This window comes from Octopus sinensis, linkage group LG9 (assembly GCF_006345805.1).
Source record: "Octopus sinensis linkage group LG9, ASM634580v1, whole genome shotgun sequence".
In the NCBI taxonomy this organism is placed as follows: domain Eukaryota; kingdom Metazoa; phylum Mollusca; class Cephalopoda; order Octopoda; family Octopodidae; genus Octopus; species Octopus sinensis.
In genome coordinates, this window is record NC_043005.1 from 15,328,934 (window position 1) to 15,345,036 (window position 16,103).

The 16,103-nt window shown below is 36.9% G+C and overlaps 1 protein-coding gene across 2 annotated transcripts in view; it reads right to left on the minus strand.

Moving 5' to 3' along the window:
• Positions 1–16,103, minus strand: part of LOC115215597 (E3 ubiquitin-protein ligase arih1l) — a 67,404-nt gene that overhangs the window by 25,148 nt on the left and 26,153 nt on the right. For both annotated transcript variants that reach the window (XM_029784817.2, XM_029784816.2), the window contains exon 2: positions 15,018–15,085. In XM_029784817.2, coding sequence (XP_029640677.1) covers positions 15,018–15,085 — 68 coding nt within the window. The remainder of the gene's footprint in view (positions 1–15,017; positions 15,086–16,103) is intronic.

Below are 16,103 nucleotides of genomic sequence, written 5' to 3' on the forward strand. Positions count from 1 at the left end.
GAGGTCAAATCCTGTACACTATAGATCTCTGTTGCAAGCAGACCTGGACACAATGCAGCAGTGGATCATGGACTGGCAACTCAAGCTGGCTGTGGACAAATGTACCACCATGCATTTTGGGAGGAGAAACCCAGCGTCCACCTACTCCCTCCACAATACTAGTCTCAAAAAGTCTTCATGTGAACGTGACCTGGGTGTTATTGTCGACAGTGATTTGCGTTGGACAAAACACATCGCTAAAATTGTCAAGGCTGAGGGTGTCTTGGCATCACTCACCAAATCCTTTGTGAGCCGCTCTCCGGCTATCTATCTGCGGCTTTATATAGCTATGGTAAGACCTCACCTGGAATTTGCATCACCGGTCTGGAACCCCTATCTTGCCCAGGACATCAATCGTCTGGAAGCTGTTCAGCGACATGCAACCAAAAGAATACCCTCCATCAGGCATTTGCCATATCCTGAACACCTTACTTCCCTGGGCATGGACACATTGAAACTCCGACGTCTGGCAGCTGACTTGGCAGACACCCATAAAATTATCAACCATCGCACAAACAATAACTCTGAGCACCTCTTCAAACTCCACCCATCTAACACCCGTGGACATATTTACAAAGTAAGAAAACAGCACAGCTCCCATGACTTCAGGAAACACTTTTTCACGCTGAGAGTTGCTGAAGCATGGAACAAACTGCCGGCATCGGTTGTTAGTTGTCGGAGCACTGCATCCTTCAAAACTTCCATGCTTCCTGAGATTCGCCAACACTACACTTGATTTTCTCCCCTCCATACACACACAAGCATGTATCTGACTCATACATTGTTCGCTTTCCAGACATTTCTACATTACTGCAAGTACTTTATATGCACTTTCTGACAAGTTGTGGTGCACCTGAGCACTGTATACAATAATTTCATTATATTATATTATATGCATTATCAATATTTGACAGGTTTAAACAAGTTAATTTTGTTTGATGTTATCTAATTTGAAAAACTTAAGCCTTAAATTATTAGGTCTAACACTGACATAATTCATCAGAAACTATTTCAACACAACAGAGTTAAACTCCACCTTCCAGCCTACTCAATACTAGTTCTGTGTCCTTTTACTTAATACCAATTTATTTTCATTCAAATCAATTGTTGCATAAAAGATTTTTATAAAAATTGTAACCATTTCTATTTTTAATTTATTCTCTTCTTTTCGAATGTAAGTACATATATAACTGTCAAGGTTTCATTGAAATATGAAGACCAATGCTAATGGCTTGCAATAAAATCTATGACCACCATTGATAAAAAATACATAGGTAGCTGATTGTGTTAGCCTGTCTATATTACATTGATATTGAAAAGTAGATACAAACCATAATAAGACCACCAATTGTTCAAAATAAAAACTTGCTTGGCACAGATATTTTCAATGACTCATTTTTTTATCAACACATGCCAACACAGAAAAAGACAGACAAACACAAGGAAGAGGAGGAGAATGATAGCTCAACATATACAATTTCAAATAATGTTATTTCCTGGTGTTTTGAAAAGATGAGATGCAGATTAATTGTCAATTATATGACAACATCTACTATATAGTTTTAGAAGGAAAGATATACTTTTTGGTGACTTATAAATGATTAGCAACAGCATGAGTGACATTGCAAATCTATAAATTGTCAGAGATTGTTTTAAAGATGTATGCTACTCTTAACAACAGGATTTTTAACTGAACCACTTTTAAACATGTAACCTTATGTTTAAAGTCTTTTTTAACCTTATAAAACAAGCAGAAAGACTTCTTTAATTATAATTTTGTTCTTTATCAGATATTTAGTACTGATGAAAAAACTAGAGGATTATAAAAATTCTGATTTGGCCAGAACAAACAGGCAGTCAATAAGAACTTGGGTACTTTTCTAGGTTCAAAAGTTGCATTTTAATGAAGGATTGTAAATTAACCAATGGAAATATGCTGCAAAGAAATGGTTATTCAATAAATCTGTTATACTTTTAAAATAAGATTATAATTTCAAACCAGCAGCCTAGTGAATAAGGAAAGATATTTACTATACAAGGATGAGAGAATTCTGTATGGAACTATACTTACAGAGAAATAAGATGGTTGATGTCTGAGATCAAAGTGATTGAAATTTTGTGTAACTTTAAACACAGTAAATATAAACTCTAAGGACAGAATTAATAAGGAAATTTATAATCTGATAAATAACATCACATATATTTTGTTTTCTTCAATAGATCCTGCAATTACTTGTATTTGCTACATAGAAAATGTTTGATAGAAATATTGTTTCCATAAAACTACAGTTATGATATTGTCTTGGTTATGTTTTGGCTAACTTTTCAATTTCTACTTCCTTTCCAGTAGCTCATAAAAAAAATCAGTTGACCCCAGCATTGTAAGTCTTTAACCCTTTCATTACCAACCAGGCTGAAACCTGCTCTGGCTCTGAGTACAAATGTCTTGTTTTCATAAATTTTGAATTAAAATCTCTCACCAAACCTTAGTCACAATTTGTGTTCCTAACACTAGCTGAATGATAACTAAGTTATATTACTGAATTCTTTGTTATATTTTAAGTAATCGAGAGAAATACAGAGCATCTCAAAAGAAATACAGTAACGAAAGGGTAGCCCATCAGATATAGTAATTAACAATTCCTCTGAGTTTAGCTTATTTACCCTTAGGTGGACTGGGATACAAACCATGTACAACTTCAACAGTTTAAAAACTTATTTTTTTCTTAATGGCTAACATTATGATACTGCATCTCAACCAATAGAAATACTTTTTAGCTCTGATATTGCCACTTTTTTCAGTCCTTTGATGGCTGCAGAAGTGTCTTCAGCAGTCAGCTCATGCGTTTTCACAACTCAGTGAGAGATATTTTTTTTATTCTGAATAAGATTTAACTGACAAATGTAATTTTAATTTCTGTTTGCCCTGACAAGTACTAAAACAACTCACAACCAATTATGAAAAAGCTGTATCACATAAGTAGCTTCCTTTCTAAAAATATGAATGGCAAGAGAAAGTGTATTGCTCTGTAGTACAATCTGACATATCCAAAAGACTCTTGATAGATATATTTGAAGATGATGAGTGGAACAATATAGATGAAGTACATTTAGTTTTAGCTCTAGAATTCATATTCAAAACTGGATTTTTCCTTTTTATTTTCCCTCTCACACTAAGATTTCTTGTAGTATCAATTTATTACGAGAGCCAAGTTTGATAACTTATTTGGTGCCCATATAAGAAACCAAAATACCATGAACACACAAATTAAAGGGTTTTATAGCCCAAAAGATGGCAAACTTCCTTCAAATGAATTTGATACACACAAGAAATACTAAATGGCACTGATGTTGCTGTATTAGCCTTTAACATATTCTTCTGTCATATGAAAGTGTAGGGGGAGTCAAAGTGAAAGGAAGAGACTAAGAAACATTACAAAGTTCAAATGGTTTGTGAATGCAAAAGTAATTGATTAAAATTTAAACTATTTTGATTCTTTAATCATAAAATAGATCATCATTTTACATGTTTTCTATGCTGGCATAGGTTGGCCAGTTCAGTATTATCTAATGAGTCAGAAGATGTCTTACTCAAGTTACAGTTGTGATATAGTTTTTGACTAGATACCCTTCTTAAATGTTAATGACTTCATAGTGTACTGGGTGCTTTTCATGTGGCACCAGGACTTGAAGTCATTTTATGTGCGATGTTGAGAAATTAAAGTATGTTGGGAAGAACAGGTGTGAAGGAGATTCATGGCTACCCCATATCAATTACTGGTATGTGAGGGTAGCTGGAGTGGTGCCAGAAAGAGATAAATATGGTGGTGACAAAGAGCCAGAGTAATTCTCTTAAGGTAATATGTTCAAGAAGGTCAGTAGAAGAGTATGGAGACAGAAAAATCAAGAAGGGTGGGTAAAGGTTTTAAGACAGATAGAAACAAGGGTGAGTGGTTGTTAGTAAATATGAGAGATCATGATAAGAATGAGGGATAGATGTCAATAGGAAGTGACTCAGGGGAATGGGCGTGACTATCAGCAGTACAGAAAAGGTGTTGTTATATAAGGGGGTGCTAAAAAATTCCTGGCTTTGGATAAAGGAAAATAAGGAGGATTAGTTATGATTTTATTCAACATATTCCTTTCTCAGATTCACACACTTATTGCAGCAGCCCTTCAGTTTTTCTGAGCCCTATAAAAGAACTCGGAAGGTTGGGCCTCCAGCCGAGCTTTTTGTGATACTCCTAAAGCCAGGGACTTTTCAGCAGCCCCTTGTATGTAGTGATGAGTTCTGTTTTCATTAATTACAGCAGCAGACTACACCAGTAAAGAGTGATGAAGAGCAGGGATACAGAAATTGTAGATTTGGCAGGGACATATTAGGCAAAGGAGCCAGCAAAACACATTATGCTTCAAGAACCTCAGTTTTGCTGTGCTAGCATAGCAGGGTGGGTCTTCTCAAGCACTAGATATCACCTATCATCATGGCCTTTGTCATATCTGCAAGGCTCAACATCCTGATATCAGTCTTCACTACTTCATCTCATATCTTTCTGGGTGTCCTTTTCACCAATTTCATTTGCTACAAGCAACTGGCACTTATTTATACAACTGTCCTCATCATTACACATCCCATGACCATTACCAATACAGTCTCCTCTTTTGCACTTTACAACTGATCTTGCGCAGCCAGTAAAGTAGGCTTCCTTCATTTCTTTCTAGTTTTCTTAAGTTCTCCAAGTCTCACTACCATGTAACATCAAGCTTCATCCACAAAAATTACAGAGGATCTTTCACTCAGAGAAATCTTCAATTAACCAATGGCAGTGACAGTCTTGAACTTTCCCTAGCCTGTTCTTACTTTGGTTCCTATACATTCAGAACACTCCTCTTCACTTCTAATTTGGTCACCTAGGTAACAGAACTTATCAGTATCTCTATGGATCCTCCTCGGCATTGGAGATAATTTCCCATGCATTCAGTTTTTATAACTCACACATTTCTTGTACTGTATGAGAATCTCTACCTAATTGAACATATTGAGCAAAGCTATTTCTTGGATAGAAGCAGAGTTCTGTTTCTCTACTGACTTTAAGGTTTTGCTAAGTTAACTTTAATTCTAGGTTTTACTTCAATGGTTGGAATTTTTTCTTTAATCCTACAACAGATTCAGCTGCAAGAACAAAGTCATCAGCACATAAGCGTTTCCACAAACTGTTGACCAATATTGATAAAAATTTTTTGACTGCTGTCCTCCCTTTGATAGTTGTTTTTAATATCAAATCAAAGCCTGCCTCTTTAATAATAAAAGAAAATGAAATTTGTACAGAAATAGGTTAAAAAAACCAAAAAAAACCCTACTTTTTTATTAATCTGTAGCCAGCTTGTGGCACAAAGCTGTGTTCATGTAAGACTACAAAGACGAAGCAGGTTCAAGCTTCATTAATAAAATGAGGTCAATATATAACAGTAACAAATTTGTGCTTCACCTATTTTATATCAGCAACATATTTTTTTCACAAACACAAGCAGATTGCCTCAATAATGAGTAACCAACTTCAATATTATGGCTGATCTAATATGAAGAATGAAAACTCGGCTTGATTACAAACCAATTACACAAACCAAATAGAATTCTTACTCACTAAGAAATGAAACAGACACAGGGCTGTGAATACTAAAATCTCAACCTGATGAAGAATGTACCACTCAGTATAGACGTGCTTAAGAGCTACAAAACTATCTGGAGGAGGAAAATGTGGAAACAGTTTCTTCTGCTAAACATAGGTTTAGAGAGGCTCTAGGTGATGTATTTTTCAAAGAAGAGGAAGTGGAGATAGAGGACAATGCAAAGCTGCATGATAGTGAGACATGGGCCCTGAATGTGGAGGACATGTGAAGACTGGAGAGGAACAAAGCTGGTATGCTCCGTTGGATGTGTGACAGAGCAATGGTGTATTGAGGGAGAAGTTGGGCATGAGAGGAATCATATGCTGTGTGCAAGAGAGGAAACTGCACTGGTTTGGTCAAGTGATATGGACAGATGAGGACAGTTGCATAAAGAAGTGCCAATCACTTAAACTAGAAGGAAGACGGAGAGCTAAGAAGACATGGGACAAAAATTATTTGAAGGCTGATCTGAAAACGCTGAACCTTATGAAGGAGATGACAGGGGATTGAGATAGGTGGCGCATTACTGTACTTGAGAAGAGCTGCCCACCACAACAAAATTGAGATCTTAAAATCAAGATCTCACATAAAAAGCACTGGTGCTGGTGCCACTACATAAAAGGCACCCAGAAAACTCTGTGGAATGGATTGCATTCGGAAGGGTGTTCAGTGATAGGAATTAAGCCAAAACAGACTGTGGTACCTGGTGCAGCCCCTGGCCTTGCTAGTTCCTGTCAAGCCATCCAACCCATGCCAATATGGAAAACAGATGTTAAATGATGATGGGAGATTCTACAAGACAACTTGCTGCAACAGTCAACATGTGTGATTGAAACAAGGTACAAACTAGATGGAAAGGGACATAGTGGTGGAATGATATGATGGCTACAACCATAAAATCTAGAGATACTGGAGATACACCAAGAAAGAATGAAAGCAATTTAGGAACAGGAAATGTCAAATAACTAAAAGTTGAAAGTAAGAGGTTTGTTAATGTTGTGCATAAAAAAAAAATGTAAAAAAGAAAAAAAAATCAATGGGGTAGACGCTCTGGGTTGCAAGCACTGTTGAAGAGAAGAATTGTGACTAGAATGACAGTAGTGCATGTAAAACTAATTTAGCTGCGAAAGGCTGCTATAAAGTGAGGGATTACTCCAAGTAGATCCAACAAAGCATGCCAGCTAACAAAGTTGATAGTTGTGCAGTTGAAAGTGCAATTATATGAAGGTAGGGAAAGATATATGAAAGTAGAAAAAAAACAGCAAAATCAAAGATAGTCATTGAGAGGCAGAAAAACATCTGGCAGAGCAGAGATACCGCTAGTCATGTGCACAGTCAATCAGGTAGTACAGTGAAAGTGTATTGCACCAACAGTTGGGGTAGCAGTGTCATCAAATAGCTACAAAGGCAACCAAAGAGGCATCAAACTGATAGCAGATGCTATGAAAGTAACAAAATGAGTTTTAGCACAACTAATTAGGAAGAGAATTAGCTGAGGTAAAATACAATTCAGGTCTATACTAGGACAAAGTACCACCAATATGCTCTTCTAATGAGACAACTATAAGAGAAGCTCTCAAGCTAATGGTTGTCACTAAAATCCTAGGTGCAGATGAATGACTTGTGGGAACCATGCACGGAGATGCAGTTAGCAAAGTGGCTTACTAACAATGTTAAAAACAGTCAAGTTACCTATTAACTTTGAATAAATCAAAAATATGTACAAAGCCAATGGATATATTTTAACAAAATACTTTTAGACAATAAAGCAAAAAGGAAAAATAAAAGCTCAGAGAGATTCTATGTTTTCTCTAGTTACATATGAAATTAAGAGAAATTTAAACTTATTTATTTGGTTTAGCAGGGAAGAATTTTCAAAGATTTCAGTTTCATGGATGAAAATTCTGGAATAGCTAGTTTGGTCAGCTAGTTTATAAAACAGAACAATTAAGTCACTGAGTGAAAAGAGACCACAAGAGTAGTAGTCTGAGTTACTTTCAGTTTGTATTGAATGAGAATATTTTGAATAATGGTAAGTTTTCAAAAATTTTTTTTTATATGTATTTGAGATATTACAGGTTTAGGGTCAGAAGGATTCAGAAATGCAAGCCGATATAGAAAAGGAGGTTGTGGAAGCTCAAGGATCCTTCAAATGGGAAGAGATTTAGAGATGTTCTTAATGAAGCCTTTGATGCGGAGGAAGAGAAGATATACAAAGAGGACAACTGGAAGTCACTATGGGATGATCTACTGAGGGCTAGAAACCAAATCTGTGGTTGGCACAAAGCCCTGCCAGACCAAGGGTGACATGGTGGTGGAACAGTAATGTTTAAAGGACCATAAATGGGAAAAGATGGGTCTAAAAAGAATGGAAAAGTAGAGGAAGCAAAGAAGCTACTCGTCAGGTATATCAAACTAGAGCAGAAGCAGAAAGGAAGTGTGAAGATCAGAAACTTGAAGTGTTCTGGAATGCAAGGCAGAGTGTCAGAGAGAAATGAGAAGCTGTTGAAGAGAAATGTGTATAGATGCATAACGGTATGTTGGCACTAAGTGATTCAGACAAGAAAGAAATGTAAAAGAGTTATTATATGCAAGGAGGATGAATGGGATAAAGAGAGTCTCCCACATGTGAACCCAAATAGGGACTAGCTATTTTAGTGGGCAGCAGTATGCTGGATAAGGGAATTAAAGACATGAAAATAAAGATAGCCCTTAGTCCATCTAGAGCTACTGCTGAGATGTTCAAAATTTCTGGCAGGGTAGAATACAGGCTGGTCACCTGCATAGTTAATTAGGTTTTTCAGGAAAGCATAATATCCAGTGACTGGTGTAGCAGCATTATAGTTAGCTGCTACAAGGGTAAGGGATGTGTCTTAGAAGCAATTATAGAGGCATCAAACTTCTGGACCAGCTGAAGAAAATTATGGAGAGAGAGTTACAGCCCAATTAATTATGAGGAGAATTAGGCTAGACAAAATGCAGCTTGGCTTTGCCCTGGGGAGAAACACTACTGATGCTATTTTCATAGTCAGGCAACTGCAAGAGAAGTACTTAGCTAAGAATAAACCATAAGAATATACCTGGCATTTGTTGATCTAGAGAAAACCTTTGATAGAGTACCCCACTCTGTGATATAATGGGCTCCAAGGAGGCTAGGGGTAGACAAGTGGCTTGTGAAAGCTGTACAAGCCATGTACAAAGATACTGTCAGTAAGGTGAAAGTTAACGAGTATAGCAAAGAATCTGATGTACAAAGCTCACTCATAGGTGTTCAAAGCTCACTCTTCAGTCCTCTTTTCATCATTGTCTGCCATGCTGTAAACAGAGGAGACCAAGACTGGCAGCACCTGGGAACTACTATATGCTAGTATGCCTCACTAGATGTGCAATGTAAGTGTACATGTGCAACAAGAGTGCTAGTGCATTGAGAAAAGTCAGGCACAAGAGGAATTAAATGCAGTGTGCAAGAGAGAAGACTGTGTTGGTCTTTTTGTCCTGTGATGCGAATGGATGCCGACAGCTCCATAAAGAAGTGCCAATCACTCAAAGTGGATGGGACTCATGAAAGAGGGAGACCCAGAAAGACATAGGACGAAGTACTGAAGGATGACCTTAAGACATCGACCCTTTTGGAGATGACAAAGGACCAAGACACCTGTTGCCTTGTTATACTCAAGAAGACCTGTCTCCCATAGCAGAGGTGTTAAGGCCACACCCCTGCCTCCCCTTGATGAAGAGATTGGCTTGCAAGAGTCCTGTGCTTAGTGTCACATAAAAGCCCTTATACCAGTGCCATGTTAAAAGCACCTAGAACACAATGTGAAGTTTGTTGGCATTAGGAAGGGCATCCAGCTGCAGAAACCAAGCCAAATCAGACTGAAACCTGGTGCAGCTCTCAAGCTTGCTAGCTCTGGTCCAACTGTCCAACCCATGCCAGCATGGAAAACGGATGTTAAAAGATGAAGACGATGAAACCAAATAGGTATTTTCACAGCCATTGTAGTTCATCATCTTGAACTGGCTGAAAAATAATAAAAAAATCACAAACCCCACCTCATCTTATTGCTTAATGAGAAAACTATAAAATATCTGTAAAAACATCAGTTATATACATATGTATGCTAAAGGAAAGGTTTTAATACTACCAGGCTTACCTGGAAAGCATTGGCTCATTATCAGAAGAATATATTGTTGTTTGGTTTTATCACTGGATCCTAAATATAATTAGTTAAATGCTCATAATGATGATCATAAAGCTTTGCTCTCTGATTCAATAACATTACATGGTTTCCTTGATAGAAACAAGATGAATTCAGCAGAGATCATCATTTAATGTCCATGTTCCATGAAAGTAGAGGTTAGATAGTTTGACAGGATCTGAAGAGGCCAACGGCTGCATTGTGCTCTAATGTCTGCTTTGACATGGTTTCTATGCTTGGATGCCTTTCCTAATGCTAACCACTTTACAGTATAGACTGGGTGTTTTTTCCATCCCACCAACACAAGTAAGGCCATCATGCAGTGTGCAAAACCACAAACCTCAAGGAGGTAGTTTTATGCTAAGAAATGAGGGGCAAATGATAGGTAAAAGTAAGAAAGGAAATTGTAAGAGAGGAAATTCAAAGCGAGATTTTATATAATTAAGGTAACAGACAATAAAAAGCAGTGCTAGTTAGAAGCAAGTGTATGGCAGTATGGTTAAGAAATTTGCTTTGGAACAACATTGCTTCAGGTTCAATCTCACAGTGTGGAAGCCCTTCAAGGGACCATTTCCATTTTTGAGTTATACTATATACATAACCTGGCACTTGATCTTCAGTACCGTCAGTGAAGTCCACTGTTGCAAACAGTTCAGGTGAAGACGCCATTCTAAAGATGATGTCATCTCTTCCTTATTTGTATTAATTTTGAAAATAATGAATTTAGTAAAATAACTTAGATTATTAAAGTGGCATTTGGAACATAAATAAATTTGGATGGAAGGTTTTAATTTAGATCTTTTCATAGAAATTAGAATCATGGAACCAGGAGCAATCTCAGGTTGGTATCGAAAGGGTTAAGCAAGGTATTTAACACTAGTAGGTGTGATTTGAGAGACTTCTGATAGCTATTTCTAGTAGATTGAGTGACTACACAGAGGCAGTTCCACTGACTGCCAAACAACAAACTTAGTTAAATAGTGATATAACTAATACCCGAAGAACTAATGGTAACAATAGCTGGAATTATAGTGTAACATATTTCTCAGTTTACTGCCTCGAAAATGCTTATGGAAAGGACCGACTAAATGATGCACATTTAATAACAGAAAAGCTGTAATGGAAAAAAGGCTGAGTAGGTAAAGAACTTGAGCATTGAAAAGATACTGGCTAATGTATACTGCAAAGACAATTATTCTAGTAGAAGTGGACCAAAAAAAAAAAAAAGTCACATTTTTTTGTACAAAGCCTCTATAAAAATACAAGGCTAATATTTCATCGTTATTACAATCAGCCACTACTATAGATGATGAATCATGCAAGCACATATTGCATACAAGGTGTATGCCATATTGAATAAATTACCAGATTTTTTTTTTTTTAATGTATGGAAAGTAAAGCGAACTAAGATATTCTAAGCCTGGTCTTTTCAGTTGACAGGCTGGCTGTAAACATGTCATATGATCAGTGGTGAGAGTGATACAAGTGGATGGGTAGGGAGTGGTTGGAAATAGGGGTGAGAGGGAGTGATGGCAAAATCTGAAAGGAACCAATGTAGATGAATAAGGAAACATAAAGGAATGAAGGTCAAGAGAGAAAAAGAAAAGTTTTATTAGGAATTGTCTTGTCAGGCAGTAAATATATTGAAGAGACAAGTATAAAAAGGTAAAATTTTAACCCATCAAACACTGTCATAATGGTTAACTACTGAAATGCAGGCAAAATGTAGAGGCAGTATACCTTTCTGGTATCAGTGGGGACAAATGAATCTAGCTTTGACAGCTTTTGAATATAAAAGTTATAGAATTTGCAGGAGTTTATTGATCAACTGAAGAAATTTTCTGTATCAGAGAAAGTCACGAGAGAAAGCAAGAGAAAAAAGTCTCACTGGAAATGTTAAACAAAAAGGAATATAGAGAGAAGCAGGTTCTATATAAAGAGATGTAGTAAAACCGTTATACTGGATCACCGACCAGAGGATTAGTGACTGTGTTGTAATTGCTTGATTTGAAGATTGAAGGCTACCAAAATGTCTTTTAATCCATCATTTAAACGGTTCTCTTGAAGGGAGCTATTGTTTGACCTATGTTAAAAACCCAAGATATTACAGAAATATCACAGGATGTAGGAGAAATGTTGACACAGTAGAAGCAGGATCTTTCTGGCATCAGTAATGATGAAGAATTAAATTTTGAGAGATTTTAAACTGATTTTAAGTTTTCCAATAATTTCGTAATTCCGTTGCCAGCGCCACCCCAACTGGCCTCCGTGCCGGTGGTACGTAAAAAGCACCGTCCGTCCGTGGCCGTTTGCCAGCCTCACCTGGCACTGTGCGGGTGGCACGTAAAAAGCACCCACTACACTCACGGAGTGGTTGGCGTTAGGAAGGGCATCCAGCCGTAGAAACACTGCCAGATCAGACTGGGCCTGGTGCAGCCTTCAGGCTTCCCAGACCCTAGTTGAACCGTCCAACCCATGCTAGCATGGAAAGCGGACGCTAAATGATGATGATGTTTAATTTTTGATGTGCTTTGATGACTTATTTAACTTGCTTTAATGAATGATATTAAATATACATAATAAGTAGGTGTTCACCAAAGCTTTGCTCAATGCTCTCCACTCTAGCATTTGAGTTTGGCTCAGAATCATTATCATTTAATGTTCCATGCTGGCATAGGCTGGAGTGACGGAATCCAAAGAGCTCAAGGACTGCATTGTACTCCTGTATCTGCTTTGGCAGGATTTCTATGGTTGAATGCCCTTCCTAACACAAACAACTTTACAGTTTTTGCTGGGTGCTTTTTTGTGCCACCAGCATGAGTGAGGTTGTCATATACTTTGCAAGACACTGGATCCTGTGGGAGTATTTTCATGCTGGGAAATAAACACAAAATGGGTAAAAGCATGAAAAAAGGGGCTAGAGCAGAACAAGTTGCTTTCTGTAGAAGAACCGTACGACTACTTGTATTTCAGAGCAGTGATTCTCAACCAGAGTCCATATAAGATTTTTGGGGGTCCATGCAACAAAATCGCAAATTGGGAATCCACAATATTTTAAGGGCCCCTGAAAAAAATTTGCTTTAAATATATGTATTGGTGTGTATTGCATGAAACAGCTAGGTTTCTTACTCTAACATTTTACATAGTCCAACCTACACAAGTTAGTGCGTGAAAAAAACAAAACTTTGAAAAGTTTCTATAAAACTAGTTTTTAGACATCGAATAGCTATGGTGGTGGTGATAGGGCATCAGAATAAACTAGTAATAAAGGGGTCCATAGGTAAAAATGGTTGAGAATATGTTTTAGAAGAAAGAGTGAGAGTGTTTGAGTGAAGCTGGGGAGTGATGAGGTGACTGACGAAGATGACTGACAATAAAATAATGAAGAAGCAGTAAACAGGAGGACAAAAAAGGGATGTGGAGTAGGTTACAGGAGTGGGTGGAGGTAGAGTGAGGCAGGTGCAGTGCATGAGAAAAGTAAAAGATGTACATTCTTACTACAGAATAGAATCATCATCATCATCGTTTAACGTCCGTTCTCCATGCTAGCATGGGTTGGAGCATGGAGAATGGACGATTGGAATCATCCAATCTAATCTGTCTGGTACAAAACTTGACTGAACCTGTTCACCTTTCCATGAAAGTACATATGCTTGCACAAATTCACAAACAGGCATTCTAGAGTTTCTTTTAATCCACCCTAGTTTTAGTTTTTATGAATGGTTCCTTAAATTTTTAGTAATCAATTTTTGACATTGTTGAATAAATCAGGTGGCAGTGATTACCACTTAATAAGGAGGAAGAACTATTTAAGTCTTATTTCGAATGTAGAGTATGCTTTATAGACATTTTAAGAATTTGAGAGTTGCAAAGAAATTATTCAGTTGCTAAGGTAGAATTGGGAAGCACTGTCAGTTACGACGACAAGGGTTCCGGTTGATCCGAATCAACGGAACAGCCTGCTCGTGAAATTAACGTGTAAGTGGCTGAGCACTCCACAGACACGTGTACCCTTAACGTAGTTCTCGGGGATATTCAGTGTGACACAGAGAGTGACAAGGCCGGCCCCTTGAAATACAGGTACAACAGAAACAGGAAGTAAGAGTGAGAGAAAGTTGTGGTGAAAGAGTACAGCAGGGATCACCACCATCCCCTGCCGGAGCCTCGTGGAGCTTTAGGTGTTTTCGCTCAATAAACACTCACAACGCCCGGTCTGGGAATCGAAACCGCGATCCTATGACCGCGAGTCCGCTGCCCTAACCACTGGGCCATTGCGCCTCCACACAGTAAGGTAGAATTAAAACCAAACTGACCAGAAGATGTTTATCCTATCATGATAATGTCCTATCTCTTTGGCAAACAGACCTAACTTATATGCCAATATTTTTACAGATTAGCTACTAGAGCTTACAAAAGGGAAACAGGCTGACTGCTAAAGATTAAAATCATGGAACACCATGGAACACCAGAGAGCTATGGGATAAAGTTTATGTTATTGAAAAAGATCCACAGCAGAAATTACAGGGCAAAAAGACAGTATATATAGAGTGATAGTTAAGAAGCCAATTAGAAAATCTCTCACTTTAGTCCAGTTCTATATGGTTGATAGGAACAAAAAAGAGTTTAAAATATCTTCTCAACTGATACATTTATATTACTTGTCTAGTACCGTGGACATGTATGAGGTTACAAAGAACTGTATCAGACCTGTCCAACATAGTATAATTTACTAACAGGTGCAATGGGACCGGTGAACTATAACTGACAAGTGTTCCATTAGTTTGTACTGTTGAGTTCAAATCATCATATGGGCGGCTGGAGAGAAGATAAAAAAATTGTCCAAGAAATGCAACCCATACCCCACTACAAGTCCTATAAAATCTTCCAGAGGGTTACAAAAAGTGAAATATAAAAATAGGGAGAGACGGCATTATACATACAACAGTCATATTTACTATACTCCGTTAATTAAAGAAAAAGGCAATTATTGACGAAATATATTTGGTATAATTAAGGAATGACAACTGCTTACTATTGCCAATGTTCCTGTAGTTAATGTGACAATAAACAATGACATAAGATGTGTGTGTATATATATATATATATTACCGTTCCATTAATCTTTCTTTATCCCAATTAAAGTGGTTCAAAAGAATTCTTGTTATTGTTGCAGGTATCTATAAAGTAAAAAGAAAAAGCTTGACAAAAACTTTTGTAAAAAATTCTATTCATATATATTTTTTTTTCACCTGAACAAGGTAATAATAAATTTAGTAAACAATTTCAAGATGTTGCCTCTAAAAGGATTCTTGATCAACATTGGTCAAATGAGTTGAAATTCACTATATAGGAGATGAATTTCAAATACATAGCAAAGTGGTACCTTATATAGTGAATTTGTAATATGCTGAAAAAAATTTTTAAATCACAAAATGGGAAGCCACTAACTAAATAATGGTCTTTGCTAAGTTAGACATGGAATTGTCCAAATATTTTCTCTTTTTAACGAGCATCATAAATATTACAAATCATGTGTTCAAATCATGACTACCTGTCTTTTCCAAACACAGAAGCATAGAGTATCCAGAACATTTTTAATTCCGTATCTTTTATTTTATTAATCTGAAAGATTTGACGGCTCCTATTTCTAGTCAGTTAATCATTGGTATTGTGGCTGTTGTCAGCTAATTACAGCTTGTTTTGAAAGGGTAGCTGTAGAGAAAGAGTTTTTTTTTTTCAAGCATCTCCATCCCAAAACAAATTTACATGATGTGAAAATATAGAGCACAGATTGACAATGAAGCTATCTAAAACCATCCTTAACATTCAGATGTATTCAGGAATGTTGGTCTGTGAATTCTTATAAAGTACTAACATTGAGGTAAACCTGCAGTAAACTGTTTCACATCCCAGATTTGATTTTGAACTTAAGAATTTAACCATAGTCTAAAGCCTTAAGAAGGTTAAATTCAACTTGGCTGAGTTACACTAGGTTTACTATATTAAGAAAATGTTTTATTTTATAGATGTCACAAGTTACAAGACATCTTCCTTTTTATCAAGCATTTTGGCTTTTAAAATCATAATTGTTAATGTTCTTATTTGTTTACCAGAGATTTCTTGCTGCTGGTTGACTTAAGGAAATTAATTCTATAAAAGGCAAAAAAAGAAGAAAAAGGATCTATTCCAGCAAGA